Source organism: Oncorhynchus tshawytscha, linkage group LG25 (genome assembly GCF_018296145.1).
Source record: "Oncorhynchus tshawytscha isolate Ot180627B linkage group LG25, Otsh_v2.0, whole genome shotgun sequence".
NCBI lineage: Eukaryota > Metazoa > Chordata > Actinopteri > Salmoniformes > Salmonidae > Oncorhynchus > Oncorhynchus tshawytscha.
In genome coordinates this window covers 2,911,206-2,927,964 of record NC_056453.1, presented here as the reverse complement: position 1 = coordinate 2,927,964, position 16,759 = coordinate 2,911,206, and the positions used below count along the sequence as shown (strand labels likewise).

At 48.8% G+C, this 16,759-nt stretch overlaps 1 protein-coding gene across 2 annotated transcripts in view; it reads right to left on the bottom strand.

The window, feature by feature from the left end:
- The window catches only part of LOC112232883 (proline-rich protein 12-like), a 53,678-nt gene that overhangs the window by 23,482 nt on the left and 13,437 nt on the right, over positions 1-16,759 (bottom strand). For both annotated transcript variants that reach the window (XM_024400152.2, XM_024387364.2), the window contains exons 4-8: positions 12,174-16,495; positions 11,377-11,607; positions 10,524-11,181; positions 758-1,197; positions 486-602 (exon numbers count right to left, since the gene is read on the bottom strand). In XM_024400152.2, the coding sequence (XP_024255920.1) occupies positions 486-602; positions 758-1,197; positions 10,524-11,181; positions 11,377-11,607; positions 12,174-16,495 (5,768 nt within the window). The remainder of the gene's footprint in view (positions 1-485; positions 603-757; positions 1,198-10,523; positions 11,182-11,376; positions 11,608-12,173; positions 16,496-16,759) is intronic.

Here is a 16,759-nt window from a genome sequence, read left to right as displayed (position 1 = left end):
GAAGACCTGAAACCAACAATCACACAGTCGGGCAAAGCATTGATCTTCATGTGGAACCTTAGGCACGTAATTGTGGAAAAGGTACTGGGAGAGACTATCCGAACTTGTCCTATGCAACGCTCATTTCCATTTACGAAATGTTTAAGACATTTTACGATGCGTGCCCGCCCTGCTGATAGACAGAAACATGCATTCTGTGTTGACATTGAGCAGTGATCTTCATGTGTTGGGTCAGTGGAACACAAAATTAAGGGAAAATATACAAAAGTTTCTGAGAAAGATCATTTGAAAAATACAATCGTATTGAGTGAATGTATTTATTGAGATGAAAATGCAATGAATTGATGGTTCTGTTGATGTAAAAATATAAATTTACAGATTAAGGTTGTGAGGTCCGGCAACAAGAAATTCTTTGAGGGGGAAAAAAAATGGGGTAGGAATAGTATGAATACCACTGTGCCGGGTGGACAGACCGACTGACTCACGTTGCTGGTGGCACAGAACTGCCTCTGTCCGTTCTTAATCTCAGGGCTGAACTTCTGCAGCAGGGCTTTCTGCACCCTCCAGATGGGGGGAGGTTCTCGACCGGTCTTCAGGGCCAGCTGTGGAAAGAGGGGTGAGGGATTTAATGCATACTGAACACACACACAATCAACTTATGGAAGAACAGCTGGAGATTGAGAAACAATCTAACTGTTGATCTGGTGGTTAGTGATGCCTTTATTATGTTACACAAAAACGCAACACACACAAATACCTTCATAGTTCCGATGTCTTCTACGCGCACCACAAACTCGTCCCTCTCTCGGAAAATGCCTTCCCCTCCACTCTCGCTCTTGTCATCCTCGCTCTCTCCAGCAATGGCGGCGTCCTCCTGCTTCTGGGCCACGTGCAGCGAGGTGACCTGAGGGGCGGGGGCGTCTTCCGGGGACGCGGGGGGCTCCAGTGCTGGCTCGGGGGAATCCGAGGCCGGGGGAGTCTGGGAGGAGGGAGGGAGGGTGGCGGGAGCAGGAGGAAGAGAAGGAATGGAAGGAGGGAGGGGGCTCGGAGGTTGGGACTGCTTCTGTTGTGCCGCCTCTTGTGGGGGCAGGGGTGATGAAGGGAGAGAGAGGAGAAGTAAGGGGGAAGGTGGGGGAGAGGGAGAGAAGGACTGAGCGGGGGAGGCGGAGAGAGGTGAGGGAACGACTGGTGCTGAGGCTGGAATAAAAGGAGATGAGTGGTGATTTTTCTTCAAGAATCAAAATGCGACTCCACACCATATTCCACAAAATATTTTTCAGATCATAGAATATGAGGGATGTTAAACATGCTTTTCAAATTTGTAACAAACACACAAAAACAACTAAGAAAATCATGATGAAAGTGGCCATTTTAGGCCCTTTTTAGACCTCTACAGTGTAGTCGGAAAGTTCAGATCCCTTGATTTTTCCCACATTTTGATATTTTACAGCCTTATTCAAAAATGGATTACACCCCACCCCCCCCTCAACAATCTACACACAACACCCCACAATGACAAAGTAAAAAACATTTTCTATAAAGTTTTGCAAATTTATATTTAAAAAAAAATCTGAAATAACATTTGCATGAGCATTCAGAGCATTTACTCAGTACTTTGTTGAAGCATCTTTGGAAGTGATTACAGCCTCGAGTCTTCTGGGGTATGACTCTACAACCTTGGCACACATGTTTTTGGACAGTTAGTTTTTAAATTTATTTAACCTTTATTTAACTAGACAAGTCAGTTAAGTGCAAATTCTTATTTAAAATGACGGCCTACAATACCTCATAATGACAAAGCGAAAACACTACACGCTTGGCGCACCTGTAGTTGGGGAGTTTCTCCCATTCTTCTCTGCAGATCCTCGCAAGCTCTGTCAGATTGGATAAGGAGCGTTGCTGCACAGCTATTTTCTGGTCTCTCCAGGGATGTTCGATTCGGTTCAAGTCCAGGCTCAGGCTGGGCCACTCAAGGACATTCAGTGACTTGTCCTGAAGCCACTCCTGTGTTGTCTTGGCCGTGTGCTTAGGGTCATTGTCCTGTTGGAAGGTGAACCGTCGGCCCAGTCTGCGGTCCCGAGTACTCTGGAGCAGCTTTTCATCAAGGAGCTCTGTACTTTGCTCTAGTCATCTTAGCCATGATCCTGCCTATTCTCCCAATCCCTGCCACTGAAAAACATCTCCACAGCATGATGCTGCCACCACAATGCTTCACCAAAGGAATGGTGCCATGTTTCCTCCAGACATGACACTTGGCATTCAGGCCAAAGACGTCAATCTTGGTTTCATCAGACCAGAGAATCTTGTTTCTCATAGTCTGAGAGTCTTTAGGTACCATTTGGAAGACTCCAAGTGAGCTGTCATGTGCTTTTTACTGAGGAGTGGCTTACGTCTGGCCACTCTACCATAATGGCCTGATTGGTGGAGTGCTGCAGAGATGGTTGTCCTTCTGGAAGGTTCTCCCATCTCCACAGAGGAACTCTGTCAGAGTGACCATAGGTTCTTGGTCAACTCCCTGACCAAGGCCCTTCTTTGGGACCACCAGCTCTGTGTTCTTCGGGACCTTTAATGCTGCAGAAATGTTTTGGTACCATCCCCAGATCTGTGCCTCGGCACAATCCTGTCTCGGAGCTCTACGGACTATTCCATTGACCTCAGGGCTTGGTTTTTGCTCTGACATGCACTGTCAACTGTGGGACCTAAACACAGGTGTGCCTCTTTCCAAATCATCTGAAGGATGAACAATGGAAACAAGATGCACCGGAGCTCAATTTCGATTCTCATAGCAAATGGTCTGAGAACTTATGGAAATTAGGTATTTTTTTAATACATGCAGTGGGGCAAAAAATGATTTAGTCAGCCACCAATTGTACAAGTTCACCCACTTAAAAAGATGAGGCCTGTATTTGTCATCATAGGCACACTTCAACTATGACAGACAAAATTAGAAATAAAAATCCAGAAAATCGCATTGTAGGATTTTTTATGAATTTATTTGCAAATTATGGTGGAAAATAAGTATTTGGTCAATAACAAAAGTTTCTCAATACTTTGTTATATACCCTTTGTTGGCAATGACAGAGGTCAAACGTTTTCTGTAAGTCTTCACAAGGTTTTCACACACTGTTGCTGGTATTTTGGCCCATTCCTCCATGCAGATCTCCTCTAGAGCACTGATGTTTTGGGGCTGTTGCTGGGTAACACGGACTTTCAACTCCCTCCAAAGATTTTCTATGGGGTTGAGATCTGGAGACTGGCTAGGCCACTCCAGGACCTTGAAATGCTTCTTACGAAGCCACTCCTTCATTGCCCGGGCAGTGTGTTTGGGATCATTGTCATGCTGAAAGACCCAGCCACGTTTCATCTTCAATGCCCTTGCTGATGGAAGGAGGTTTTCACTCAAAATCTCACGATACATGGCCCCATTAATTCTTTCCTTTACACAGATCAGTCGTCCTGGTCCCTTTGCAGAAAAAACAGCCCAAAAGCATGATGTTTCCACCCCCATGCTTCACAGTAGGTATGGTGTTCTTTGGATGCAACTCGGCATTCTTTGTCCTCCAAACACGAGGAGTTGAGTTTTAACCAAAAAGTTATATTTTGGTTTCATCTGACCATATGACATTCTCCCAATCTTCTTCTGGATCATCCAAATGCTCTCTAGCAAACTTCGGACGGGCCTGGACATGTACTGGCTTAAGCAGGGGGACACGTCTGGCACTGCAGGATTTGAGTCCCTGGCGGCATAGTGTGTTACTGATGGTAGGCTTTGTTACTTTGGTCCCAGCTCTCTGCAGGTCATTCACTAGGTCATTCACTAGGTCCTCCATCTTGCGTGGAGCCCCAGATCGAGGGAGATTATCAGTGGTCTTTTTTGTCTTCCATTTCCTAATAATTGCTCCCACAGTTGATTTCTTCAAACCAAGCTGCTTACCTATTGCAGATTCAGTCTTCCCAGCCTGGTGCAGGTCTACAATTTTGTTTCTGGTGTCCTTTGACAGCTCTTTGGTCTTGGCCATAGTGGAGTTTGGAGTGTGACTGTTTGAGGTTGTGGACAGGTGTCTTTTATACTGATAAGTTCAAACAGGTGCCATTAATACAGGTAACGAGTGGAGGACAGAGGAGCCTCTTAAAGAAGAAGTTACAGGTCTGTGAGAGTCAGAAATCTTGCTTGTTTGTAGGTGACCAAATACTTATTTTCCACCATAATTTGCAAATAAATTCATTTTAAAAATCCTACAATGTGATTTTCTGGATTTTTCTTTCTCATTTTGTCTGTCATAGTTGAAGTGTACCTATGATGAAAATTACAGGCCTCTCATCTTTTTAAGTGGGAGAACTTGCACAATTGGTGGCTGACTAAATACTTTTTTGCCCCACTGTATGCAAAAAAATATTAACCGTTTTCATTTTGTCATTATGGGTTATTGTGTGTAGATTGACAACAAATGTGTTTTATTTAATCCATTTTAGAATAAGGATGTACCGTAACAAAATGTGGAAAAAGTCAAGGGGTCTGAATACTTTCCGAAGACACATTACATGCTTCCTGTAAGACACTATGAACCGTGACCGTACATCTTTGTGTCGTTATAGTGTTTTCTAACATATGGAGTACATCTAGATTCGGAAATATAATTTATCACGTTCATTTATTCAACATTAAAAATATTAATATCTCAAAAGTACCCGATTTGATTCTGTTCATTTTATGGAACAATAAACTTTATGGATACATCATTTCCAGAATGGGCTCTAATTTTGAAGTTATGATAAATGGTATGTGAACGGGAAAATTGATTAAAAGGAAACATCTTCTGTTGGCGATTTGCCGAATGTGCAATCCTAAGGGTTGTGACTGGTTAATGATCTATAAATGTCCATTTCTATGTATGAAATGGGTCATAAGTACCAGAGCTCACTTTAGAAATGGAGTGTTTGAAGAGTATATTGTTCCAAACAATGGTTTAAAAACGGTACGTCTGAGATATTAAATATGTTGAAAAAAATGAATGTGAAAATTTGTATTTCAGAATTAAGACATATTCCATTTGAGAGCTCACTATAAAGGCAGGATTCCCCAAATGGCAGCCTGAATTTGGCCCACTGGGGATTTTATTTGGTCCCCGCAAGTTTAGCAAAAAAGTATTCATTAGTTGTTTTTTAAAAATTGTTGGACATAAGACTGTAAAAACAGCAAATCAGCACCAAGTGATTAACATTTTGGAAATCTGCTCCAAAGTATTACGTTTTAGTCAAATATTAAAGCCGTTTGGACTTCTTGCAGTCAATTTGCGGTCTACAAATACATTTACATTTAACAGACACTCTTATCCAGAGCGACTTACATGAGCTATTAGGGTTAAGTGCCTTGCTTAACAGACAGATTTTTCACTGAGTCAGCTCAGGGATTAGGTCCAGCAACCTTTTGATTACTTGTCCAACACTCTTAAATGATAGGTAATCATGCCCCCTGACCATCCGCTCAAGAAAAGGAAAATCGTCCAACAGCTGAATCTAGTCGATGATCCTTGCTATAAGGAGTATAATTACACAACGATGTCTGTATGATGTATGGTTCGGTTCACAGATCATAGGGTCTTACAGAAGGCACGTATAGGTCAAAAATGGGCCTAAAATAAACCATGTATGTGACACAAATGTAAAACGCATGTCAAAGATCCTTCCTCCCGATGAAGCTTCTATGTGACAATTTCCAGAACAATCAGACACAAAACATATTTTTGGGCTGTCTTGGTGTGGAATAGCTCAGTGGGTATCTATCATTCCTTTAAATAACCAAAAACAGCCGTAAACATCAGTGGGTCTGATTTAGTTCAAGCTATCAGAAATATAACAATTTTAATCAATCTTTTAATCAGTTCTTTACTGTGTGCACAGGAAATGGAATCAATGACTGAATTCTACAGCAACTGCTAAGCCAGAGGCTAAAATAATTACTTTCATGAGGTATGCCGTGAAATTAATTCCAAGAAAATTGGGGCATGAGCTGAAATAAGACTATGAAGAAAAGTACTGTAATAAATAAGAAATATTTTGTGGTTCCACAAAGAGATGCACAGCCTACAGACATTCTCTACCAATAAAACATATAGGCTATCAGTACCAGACGACAGTCGATATTATAGGACAGTTATGTATACTATTACATCTCAGACAAAATAGTGAATATGTGGGGAATGTCCCAAAAATGACTACTAAGTGATCGTTTGCAACATCCACTACCTGAACAAAAGTAACGAAAAGTACATCTCGAACATCTGATTCCAAAATCATGGGCATTACTATGTTGCCGGTCGCCTCTTTGCTACTATAACAGCCTCCACTCTTCTGGGATGTTGGGACATTGCTGTGGGGACTTTCTTCCATGCAGCCACAAGAGCATTAGTGAGATCGGGCACTGATGTTGGGTGATTAAGCCTGGCTCACAGTGGGCGTTCCAATTCATCCCAAAGGTGTTTGATGGGGTTGAGGTCAGGGCTCTGTGCAGGCCAGTCAAGTTCTTCCACACTGATCTTGACAAACAATCTCTGTATGGACCTCGCTTTGTGCATGGGGGCATTGCCATGCTAAAACAGGAAAGGGCCTTCCACAACCTGTTGCCACAAAGTTGGAAGAACAGAATGTCATTGTATGCCGTAGCATTAAGATGTCCTTTCACTGAAAAACAGCACCAAACCATTATTCCTCCTCCACCAAACTTTACATTTGGCATTATGCAGAGGGACAGGTATCGTTCTCCTGGCATCTGCCTAACCTAGCTTTGTCGATCGGACTGCCAGATGAAGTGTGATTCGCAAAGAAAATATTTCCACTGCTCCAGAGTCCAAGCTTTATACCCTTCCAGCCGACGCTTGGCACTACGCAGGGTGACCTTAGGCTTGTGTGGAGCTGCTCAGCCATGGAAACCCATTTCAGGAAGCTACAGACAAAAAGTTATTGAGCTGACACTGCTTTCAGAGGCAGCTTGGAAATCGGTAGTGAGTGTTGCAAAAGAAAAGACGATTTTTACACTCTATGGGCTTCAGCACTCTGCGGTCCCGTTCTGTAAGCGTCTGTGGCCTACCACTTCACAATAACAGCACTTACAGCTGACCGGGGCAGCTCTAGCAGGGTAGAAATTTCACTAACTGAATTGTTGGGAAGGTGGCATCCTATGACGGTGCCATGTTGAAAGTCACTGAGCTATTCAGTAAGGCCATTCTACTGCCAATGTTTTTCGATGGAGATTGCGTGGCTGTGTGCCCAATTTTATACACCTGTCAGCAATAGGTGTGGCTGAAATAGCAGAATCCACAAATTTGAAGGGGTGTCCACATACTTTTGTATATACAGTGCCTTCGGAAAGTATTTAGACACCTTGACTTTTTCCACATTTTGTTACATTACAGTCCAATTCTAAAATGGATTTTTTAAAATACAATCTGCCCACAATACCACATCATGACAAAGCAAAAACAGGTTTTAATTTTTGGCTAATTTATAAATACATTTAAAAAACAGAAATACCTTATTTACATAAGAATTCAGACCCTTTACTACTTGAAATTGAGCTCAGGCGCATGCTGTTTCCATTGATCAGCCTTGTTTGTTTCTACAACTTGATTGGAGTCCACCTGTGGTAAATTCAATTGATTGGACATGATCTGGAAAGGCACCCACCTGTCCATATAAAAAGGTGCCACAGTTGACAGCGTATGTCAGAGCAAATACCAAGCCATGAGGTCGAAGGAATTGTCCCTAGAGCTCAGAGACAGGATTGTGTCGAGCTCGGCACAGATCTGGGGAAGGGTACCAAAACATTTCTGCATCATTGAAGGTCCCCAAGAACACAGTGGCCTCCATCAATCTTAAACGGAAGTTGGAACCACCAAGACTCTTCCTAGAGCTGCCCGCCCAGCCAAACTGAGCAATCAGGGGAAAAGGGCCTTGGTCAGGGAGGTGACCAAGAACCCGATGGTCACAGAGAGTTCTAGAGTTTCTCTGTGGAGATGGTTTTCCCATCTCTGATGCACCAAATCAGGCCTTTATGGTACAGTGGCCAGACAGAAGCCACTCCTCAGTAAAAGGCACATGACAGCCTGCTTGGCATTTGCCAAAAGGCACCTAAAGACTCTCAGACCACAAGGAACAAGAGACTCTGGTCTGATGAAACCAATATTGAACTCCTTGCCCTGAATGCCAAGCGTCAAGTCTGAAGGAAACCTGGCACAATTCCTACGGTGAAGCATTGTGGTGGCAGCATCATGCTGTGGGGATGTTTTTCAGCGACAAGTACCTGGGAGACCAGTCAGGATCATGGCTAAGATGACTAGAGCACAGAGATCCTTGATGAAAACCTGCTCCAGAGTACTCAGGACCGCAGACTGGGCCGAAGGTTCACCTTCCAACAGGACAATGACCCTAAGCACACGGCCAAGACAACACAGGAGTGGCTTCAGGACAAGTCGCTGAATGTCCTTGAGTGGCCCAGCCAGAGCCCAGACTTGAACCCGATCGAACATCCCTGGAGAGACCTGAAAAAAAAAGCTGTGCAGCAACGCTCCCCATCCAACCTGACAGAGCTTGAGAGGATCTGCAGAGAAGAATGGGCGTAACTGTCCAAATACGTGTGTGCCAAGCTTGTAGCGTCATACCCAAGAAGACTCAAGAATGTAATCAGTGCCAAAGGTGCTTCAACAAAGTACTGAGTAAAGGGTTTGAATTAGGGATGCACAATATACCGGTGAACATACCAGAAATGGGCCAATATTAGCTAAAAATGCCAACATCAGTATCGGCCCAATGTCTTGTTTAACGCCGATGTTAAAAACCGATGTCAAAGGTACCATGCATACCTATATAACGTAATAACGCCACATACAATGTTGCACTTCACGTGCAACACAGCATTCCTAACCTAGCCCACAAGATCTGCTGTGTGGATCGAGCAGTCAGCAAGTCAAGCAGTCATTTGAAAGAGTAAGAACATTTCGGCGAGGTAACTCAAAGGCGAAATCCAATTAAGCCAAGATAATGGAATTCAGTTCTCTGTCGTGGGTGATGTTGACTTTCGCCGACTGGTCGAGCACCTGTACACACTACCAAGCACGCCAGTAGAAAAAGCAGCCAGTTAGCTTCAGCTGGCTAGTGAGGCTCACCCGGACCGGGTTGTGAAGCTAGCCACAATAAGGCACAATAGTGGAATTTGCGGTTTTGCTGTGAAAATAAAAGTACATCATTGACAGTGATGCAAATGAACAAATTGTAGAATTATGTCATGCTTTTATTTTGAAGGCTAACCGCAAAGTCCATTATTGTGACTAATCCTTACTGTGGCTAACTTCACATAGCCTGGGCCAGACCACCATTAATCAAATAAGAACGGTCTTATAAATTAGGGTTATTTTAGAGATGATACCTAGCTAACTATAGCTACTGAAACAGATTGTTTGCATCCATGAGCTAGCTGGCTCTTTTTTTTAATGACCAGCACTGTAGGTGCGTGAGACAACTTTACCAGCATCATAGCATAGGTATCATTGTAACATATGAAATACGAGTGAAACTGTAATCAATGTGTAATAACTACGTAAAAAATTATTAACGCTTTAAATTCTTGTGTAACGTGCAGTCATATTCAGGCCCTGATTGGTCAACAAGCTTATTTGGCATGTCAAATAGTGTAATTTGACGTGTAGCTTTTTTGACAAGCGAAGACCCAAACGGCGTTCCAAAAAAATTCTGGTTGAGAATGAAACGACTGAACAAATGAACAATGAAACAGCACAGCAAGTAAGTGAAAGAAATAGGTTTTGATGATGTTTTACTGGTAATGGGGACATACGTAAATGCCAACATATTAACTTTTTGGTCAGTGTGTATTTGACTAGGCAAGTCAGTTAAGAAAAAAATTCTTATTTACAATGACGGCCCGGACGACGCTGGGCTAATTATGCGCCGCCCTATGGGACTCCCAATCACGGCCAGATGTGATACAGCCTGGATTTGAACCAGGGACTGTAGTGACGCCTCTTGCACTGAGAAGCAGTGCCTTAGAACGCTGCATCCATGTGTAGGTGTTAACTATTTAACTGTACTAGAATGGTTAAAAGGCCACTAAATTTGTAAATGTCTGTATAGTTTTTTTAGGCAAGGAAAATATTGGATATCGGCCAAAAATGTCAGATCAGTGCATCACTAGTCCGAACAATTATGTAAATATGATATTTCAGTTTATTTTTCATAACTTTGCACAATTTTCTAAAAACAGGTTTTTTGTTTTTCATCATGGGGTAGTGTGTAGATTGATGATGAAAAAAACAATTTAATCCATTTTAGAATAAAATAACAAAATGTGGAAAAATCAAGGGGTCTGAATATTTTCCAAATGCACTGTATAATAATGTATTTTCTGCTGCAATAACTTTAATTAAAACGTTTATTCCCCTTTTTTAATACCTGTATTGGCAATCATCGACAACAAGATCATATGATCTGTATCGGCCCGGTATTTCCCTTACCTTCCAATCTGGGCGCACCAAGTATCTCCAACTCTGGCTCCTCCTCTTCCGTATCATTCACTTCACTCTCCTTATCACCCCCTCCATGGACCTTCCTCTCTTCCTCATTCTCCTCCATCTCCTGGTCCTCTCGCTGTAGTACTGCCGGCTCGGCCGCCTGGGGCTGGGAGTGAGGGTTGAGTGAGGGAGGCTGGGGGCTAAGGGCTGGGGGCTGCAGGGTGGTCGGTGTGAGCGGGGCCTGGCTGGGTTGGTCTTGGGACTGGGGTGGGGGAGAAGGTGGGGGCTGCTGAAGCGAGGCCAGCTGCGGCGTGTCGTAGAGCGCCGAGATGGCCGAGGAGATGCTTTTCTGCAGGTCCTGGTTCTTGCCCACCGAATCCTCCTCGTCTGAGGAGAACGAGGGCAGCGTCTCCAAGTTCCTCTTCAGCTCGTCGTCCAGGGTGCGCTTGCAGGGACTGGGGCAGCCCCCTAGGCCGCTGTTGCTCTTGCCCTCACCGAACTGAGGCAGAGTTGGAGGGGGTGGCGGGGACAGGGGACAGAGCCCGTCAGATTTGAGAGGGGAGACGTCACTGTTTCCTGATTGCATTTCCAAGCCCGGAGGTCTCTTTCCCGACTTGAGGAAGTCCATGAAGGAGGCCATGCAGCCTGATTTCTCATTCCCCTGAGAGAGACAGAGAGGGAGAGGTTACGGGGGGAATAGAGAGTGAGAGAAAATAGACAGTTCATGAGAGAGGGAAATACTAGTTTCCCTCTTCTTTTGACGAGCTATGGCTAACATTTTGTCACATACAACACGCAGGATTAACCATAATTGCTGACTGATTGAGTGGCCAAACAGAGAGTAATCGTCCCTTACCCTTCCATCCATGCCCTCGCCATCCACTCCGTCACTCTGTATCTGGCTCTTCTGCTTGCTCTTGTCCTGGGTCCTGTGGGAGTCTACCCCTTCGCACAGGGGTCCAGGACTTAGGCCAAGGGAGGGAGCAGAGCCCACTGAGCCGTCTGATAGAGCGGGGTCCGTGCCGGACAGAGAGTCGGTCCTCAGCAGGGCTTCGGAAGAGGACATGGAGCCAATGGGCAGTTTGATCTAAGACAGGAAAAACGGCGGAAATGTTGAATTAAAATGCCAATAGAGTAAAGTACAATACAGAAAACGTGGCTATTCCCACCACCTAAAGGAACATTACACTCAAATTAAAAGTTGTCAGATGTATTTGGAACTCAAAAGGAGTCTGATGTCCTGATGCAATCGCATCCCATGTCATCGGTTATGTTGATCCATATTTACAAGATGTGGTTTAATCTTGACAGACTACTTTAAAGATCTGAAACCATTTGACAAACTTTGATTTAAAAGTGTAATGTCCCTTTAAGTATAAGCCTGCAATGACATGGGACAGAAGGTAGCCTAGCAGTTAGAGCGTTGGACTAGTAACCGAAAGGTTGTAAGTTTGAATCCCCGGGCTGACAAGGTAAAAAATCTGTCGTTCTGCAACTGAACAAAGCAGTTAGCCCACTGTTCCTAGGCTGTCATTGAAAATAAGAATTTGTTCTTAACTGACTTGCCTAGTTAAATAAAGGTCAAATTAAAAAAATGACATCTACATTTCCCCCTGGAAATTAACAAAGTTCAGTTCCATTATCCACGCTCACCTTGAGATGCGGTATGGGCTCCTGATGCTGTGGGGGTGGAGCCTGGTGGTGAAGTTGATGCTGTTGCCGATTAAGGTGGTGTTGCTGCATCTGCTCCTTCCCAGTTATCTCCATAAACATGTCGTCTCTCCTCCCTCTCCCTCGGCCTCCGCCACCACCACGGCCCCTGCTCCGTTTAACCTCAATTCCTCCTCCATACCCACTTCCTGGTTCAGTTCCTCCTCCCATCTCACCTCCCATCATTCCACGGGGTGCGTGCTGCTCGGGCTGCGGGCGAATGCGAGGCCTACCCCTGGGCCTTGGAGGCCCTGCTCTCTTTGGCTTGGTGGGCTTACGGCCCCTCTTCTTGGGCCCGTCCTGCGGCAGGAGCTGGGGAGGGGGACAGAGGGAGTGGTAGAAGTCGAGGTCGCCCATGAGGGGGCTGAGCGTGCCTCCTCCTCCGGCCCCCCCTCCTGTCTTACGGCAGCTGGAGACCAGGTCGGGGAGGTGGTCAGGGAGCCGGCGGCTGTTCAGACGGATGTCCGCTGGCTGGTTGTCCTTGTCCTCATCATCCTCAAACTCGTACTCCTGCGCGTAGCTCTTTTTGGGCAGTGTGTTGGGGTCTCGGCGCTCCTTGAGCAGGTGGAACGAGCTGGACTTGAGGAGCTTCTTGGGGCGCGACGAGCAGAAGATGGGCGAGGTGAGGCCTCCAGGGCCGGTGCCAGTTCCACCGGTGCACCCGCCTGGACTAGAGGACTGGATCAGGCCCAGCTGCGCCGTGTTAACAGTGGACGGCAGCTCATCCAGGTCCAGGGTGCGGTTGCCGGACTCGGGAAGCCTGTGGCAGTATTGCCCATAGCCCTGGTCGCCCAGCATTTCATACCCGGCTCCTCCGCTTCCCCCTCCTGAATTATCCTTCATGGGCTCCTCATGGCCCCCTCCTGGTCCCTCCTGGTTCATCTCCTCCTGCACTGGGCCAGCGCCTCCGGCACAGCTCGACTTGGAGAAGTCGTCTGAGCAGAACATGTCCTCCATGCCGGGGAAGAAGGAGCGGTCCTCATCCTGCAGGAGCGAGTCCGGGAAGCAGATAGAGGTGAGTGTGACAAAGCGGTTCTGGCTCTGGCCACAGCTTTTCTCCCCAGGGCTGACCGTGTCGAATGGGTGCTGCTCGGTGCGCTGATGCTGGTCTATTTGGACCTGCTGGCCTGGGGTGAGCTGGGACGGGTGTGACTGGGACTCCTGTTGCTGGGAGTGGGTGGAGGGAAGGGGCTGGGGGTGAGTATGAGCCTGGGGGTGAGCGTGGCCATGGGAGTGGGGGTGGTGCCCCGAGTGGCTTTGCTGGTGGTGAGAGTTGGGGTGTTGATGGTGTTGGGGGAGGTGGTGTACGTGCAAGGGGGCGGATAAGCCCATGTCGGGCTCAGAGAGGAAAGAGTGGAGCTCCGAGGCGGAGTGTTGAGGGTGGTGGGACGAGAGCCTCTGCTGCTCTTGCTGCTGCTGCCTGTGGCGCTCTCCGCTCCCTCCACCTCTTCCTCCTGCACCACCACCACCTCCTCCTCCTCTCCTCTCCTCCACTCCCCCTCCGTCCGCACTGGAGGTCTGGGAGAGCGAGCGGTCAAGCATGTCCAGGGAGGACACCACCGAGCTCTGCTGTCGCTGCTTGGACTGGCTCGGGTCTTGCCGAGGAGGTCCGTGGTTGTAGTGAGCCGCTGCCGCTGCGACCTCCAAAGCCTGGGACTGGAGTTGTAGCTGAAGCTGGGAGGCCTGCTGGGTCTGGGACTGGTGTTTGCCCGCGCCCATTCTCCCTCCGGCTCCATCCATCATTGCTTGTTGCTGGCCCACTGAATGCTGCTGCTGATGGGGCTCCATCTTGTTGCGAGTGGTGTGGGACAGCACAGACTGGAGCAGGTGGGGCGGCTGGTGGGACTGGTCCGTGGGGGAATCCATGAGGGAGGCCGAGGATTGAGAGTGCTGTTGCACCTCGGGGTTCTTGCGAGGGTACACCAGCTCGGAGCGCTCTTGTGGATTCTTCTGCAGCTCCATGTGAGCGTGGGACTGTAGGTGGGTGTGGGAGGCGTCGTGTTGCTGCTGCGCGTGGGAGGAGTGTTGGGGGCCCAGGGAGTGCTGGGAGTACGGGTCGCTCCGGCCGTAGTGCACCACCGACCCCAGGGAGTCGTGGTGGTGTAGATGGGGGTGGCTTTGCTCGGCACCTCCTCTTCCGCCACTCCTGCCACCGCCTTCACTATCATTCCTCTGTTGTTGTTGATGTTTCTTGAGAGACATCTCCAGCTGGCTGTCTAGGCCCGTGACCGCGCCCCCAGATCCGGCACCGGCACTGGAGGTGGCGCTGTGGGTGCGGATGACGCTCTGGAGGTGGTACCTCTCCTCAGAGCTCTTGCCGAGCTCGTAGGACGACAGCCCCTTGCCGCCGTCCGTGGTAGAGGGGACAGGCTGCAGAGGTGCCTGTTGTTGGGCCGTCTGTTGAGGTTGTTGCTGCTGGGAGTGGTGATGGGACGCCTGGGGTGTGGGACTGGCCTGGGCTTGGAGAAGGTGCTGGATCAAAAAGTCGTCATCATCGTCCACATCCTCTTGAGACCTCTGGGAGCCCACACCTAGCATGCGGCTGGAGTCGGACTTGGTCTTGATGGCGGTGGGGTGGTAGGACTGGGACTGGGGACCTCTGGTGTCGGGGTAGCCCTGAGGGGAGGAGATGAAGGTGGGAGAGAGGACAGAGGAGATGTATTTGTTGGAGGCCGTTCCTCCCGGGGACTGGGTGGGGCAGGCAGGGGTGGGGGAGTGCAACCCTGGACGGATGATCCCAGAGTTAGCCGACGGAGAGGGGATAGACTCAGGGATATGGTAAGGCCCTACTCTGGCGCCACCTACTCTCTCATTGGCCATACTACTCCCAGCTCCTCCAGAACCGGAGTTCCCGCTTCCTGCGGTGCTGCTACCACCGCCTCCTGAGGTTCCGCCCACCGACGACCCGCTCGACTGTAAAAGAGCTGGGGAGTGGCCTGGGCCGTAACCCAGCGATGGACATCCCGCTCCGCCCAGAGAGGAGGGGACGGACCCATAGGCAGAGTCAGCCCCGTAGACCACATCAGCCGAGTACGACTGGCTTCGCCCTCCCAGGCTTCCGTAGCCTTTTCTTCCTCCGGCTGAGCTCAGGTCCTGGGCCTGAGGGGAGCTGAAACCACCATAGGACTGGGGTAGGTGGGAGGGAGGGGGCTGGCTGGGAGAGTATGACTGGTTCTGCTGTTGTGGCGGGGTTTGGCCTGTGAGAGCGGTGGCGGGGGGTTTCACTGGGGGCACGGGTGAGCCGTAGCCTGAGAGGCTGTGTTTGGGTAAGGGCTGCTGGACAGATGTGGAAGAGGTAGGAGGGGGTTGCTGATGGGGAGCTGGAGCACTCTGAGGGGGAGGCTGCTGTCTAGACGGGGCCGAGCTGGAGCTGGAGGGGGGGAGTGAGTTGGAGGGGTGGGCTCCTGAGGCAGAGGAGGAAGAGGAGGTCGTTGAAGAGCTGGAGGACGCAGAAGGGGGCGTGTGAGGGGTACGGGAGGAGGACGCCGAGCTGGTCGAGGAGTAGCCGTTGCTGGAGTTGCTCTTGGCGCCCTTTCCCGCTGCTGAAGAAGAGGTGGAGATCGAGTAGGGGGGCTGGATGATGGGCCGGTACACCTGTTCCGTCCGGGAAGAGGCCTTGTGGTCCGAGGGGCTCTGGTCGCCTAGGGGGCTGCAAGAGAGTCCGGCCTGCCTGTGGTGGGCGATCTGCTGGTACCCAGCCCCGCCGCAGCTGAGGTAATGCTGCAGGGAGTGGGCCGCTGAGGAGGAGAGCTGGGACTGGGACGGCGTGGGCCGCTGGTAGTGCTTGATCACGCTGTCCTGCCGGGGCACAGCCCTCTCCTGGATCGAGTTAGACTGGGCCTGAGCCTGGGCTGAGGAGAACACTGAGGCGTTGTACAACTGGGAGGACTGGTCCTGCAGCTGAGAGGACAGCAGGTTGAACTGGTGGGACTGTAGGTGCCGCGCTGATGAGGCCTGGACCGACGAGGCGCCTGTGGGGTCCTGGCCGCCCCGGTAGGCTGTGGCGGCGCCCTGGGAGGGCAGGAGGCGGTCAAAGCCCAGGCTGGACTGAGAGGGACCCTTGATATGCAACAGAGGGTCGTGGGGGGAGAGGAGTCCGTTGGAGGTGGAGTTGAACGTGGGCGTGTCCTGGAGGGTGGGGAAGGAGCGACTGGAGAAGGAGGCCGGGTGCTGATAGGCGGACAGGGCCGAGGAAGAGGTGAAGGAGCCCGAGCCGGGGAGGGGCCCGGAGATGAAGAGCTCAGCAGGGGCAGGGGTGTGTATCGCTGTCAGGGCCAGATAGAGACAAGACGACTATTATTCAAAGCCCATCAACAGAAAAAACTGACAAGCATGACTAAATAATTGTACCCCCAAACACTCCCTTAACAAGTAAAAAGCAAAAATAATCCAATATGCAAATGAAACCAACATAATCTCACCAATAATGTGGACATTGAATGAGGAATGACAATTTGATATAACCTGTGAGGCGTTGGAAATGTGAAAGACTTTCGCCACCCCGTTTTGAATATCAACACAGGGCTGGT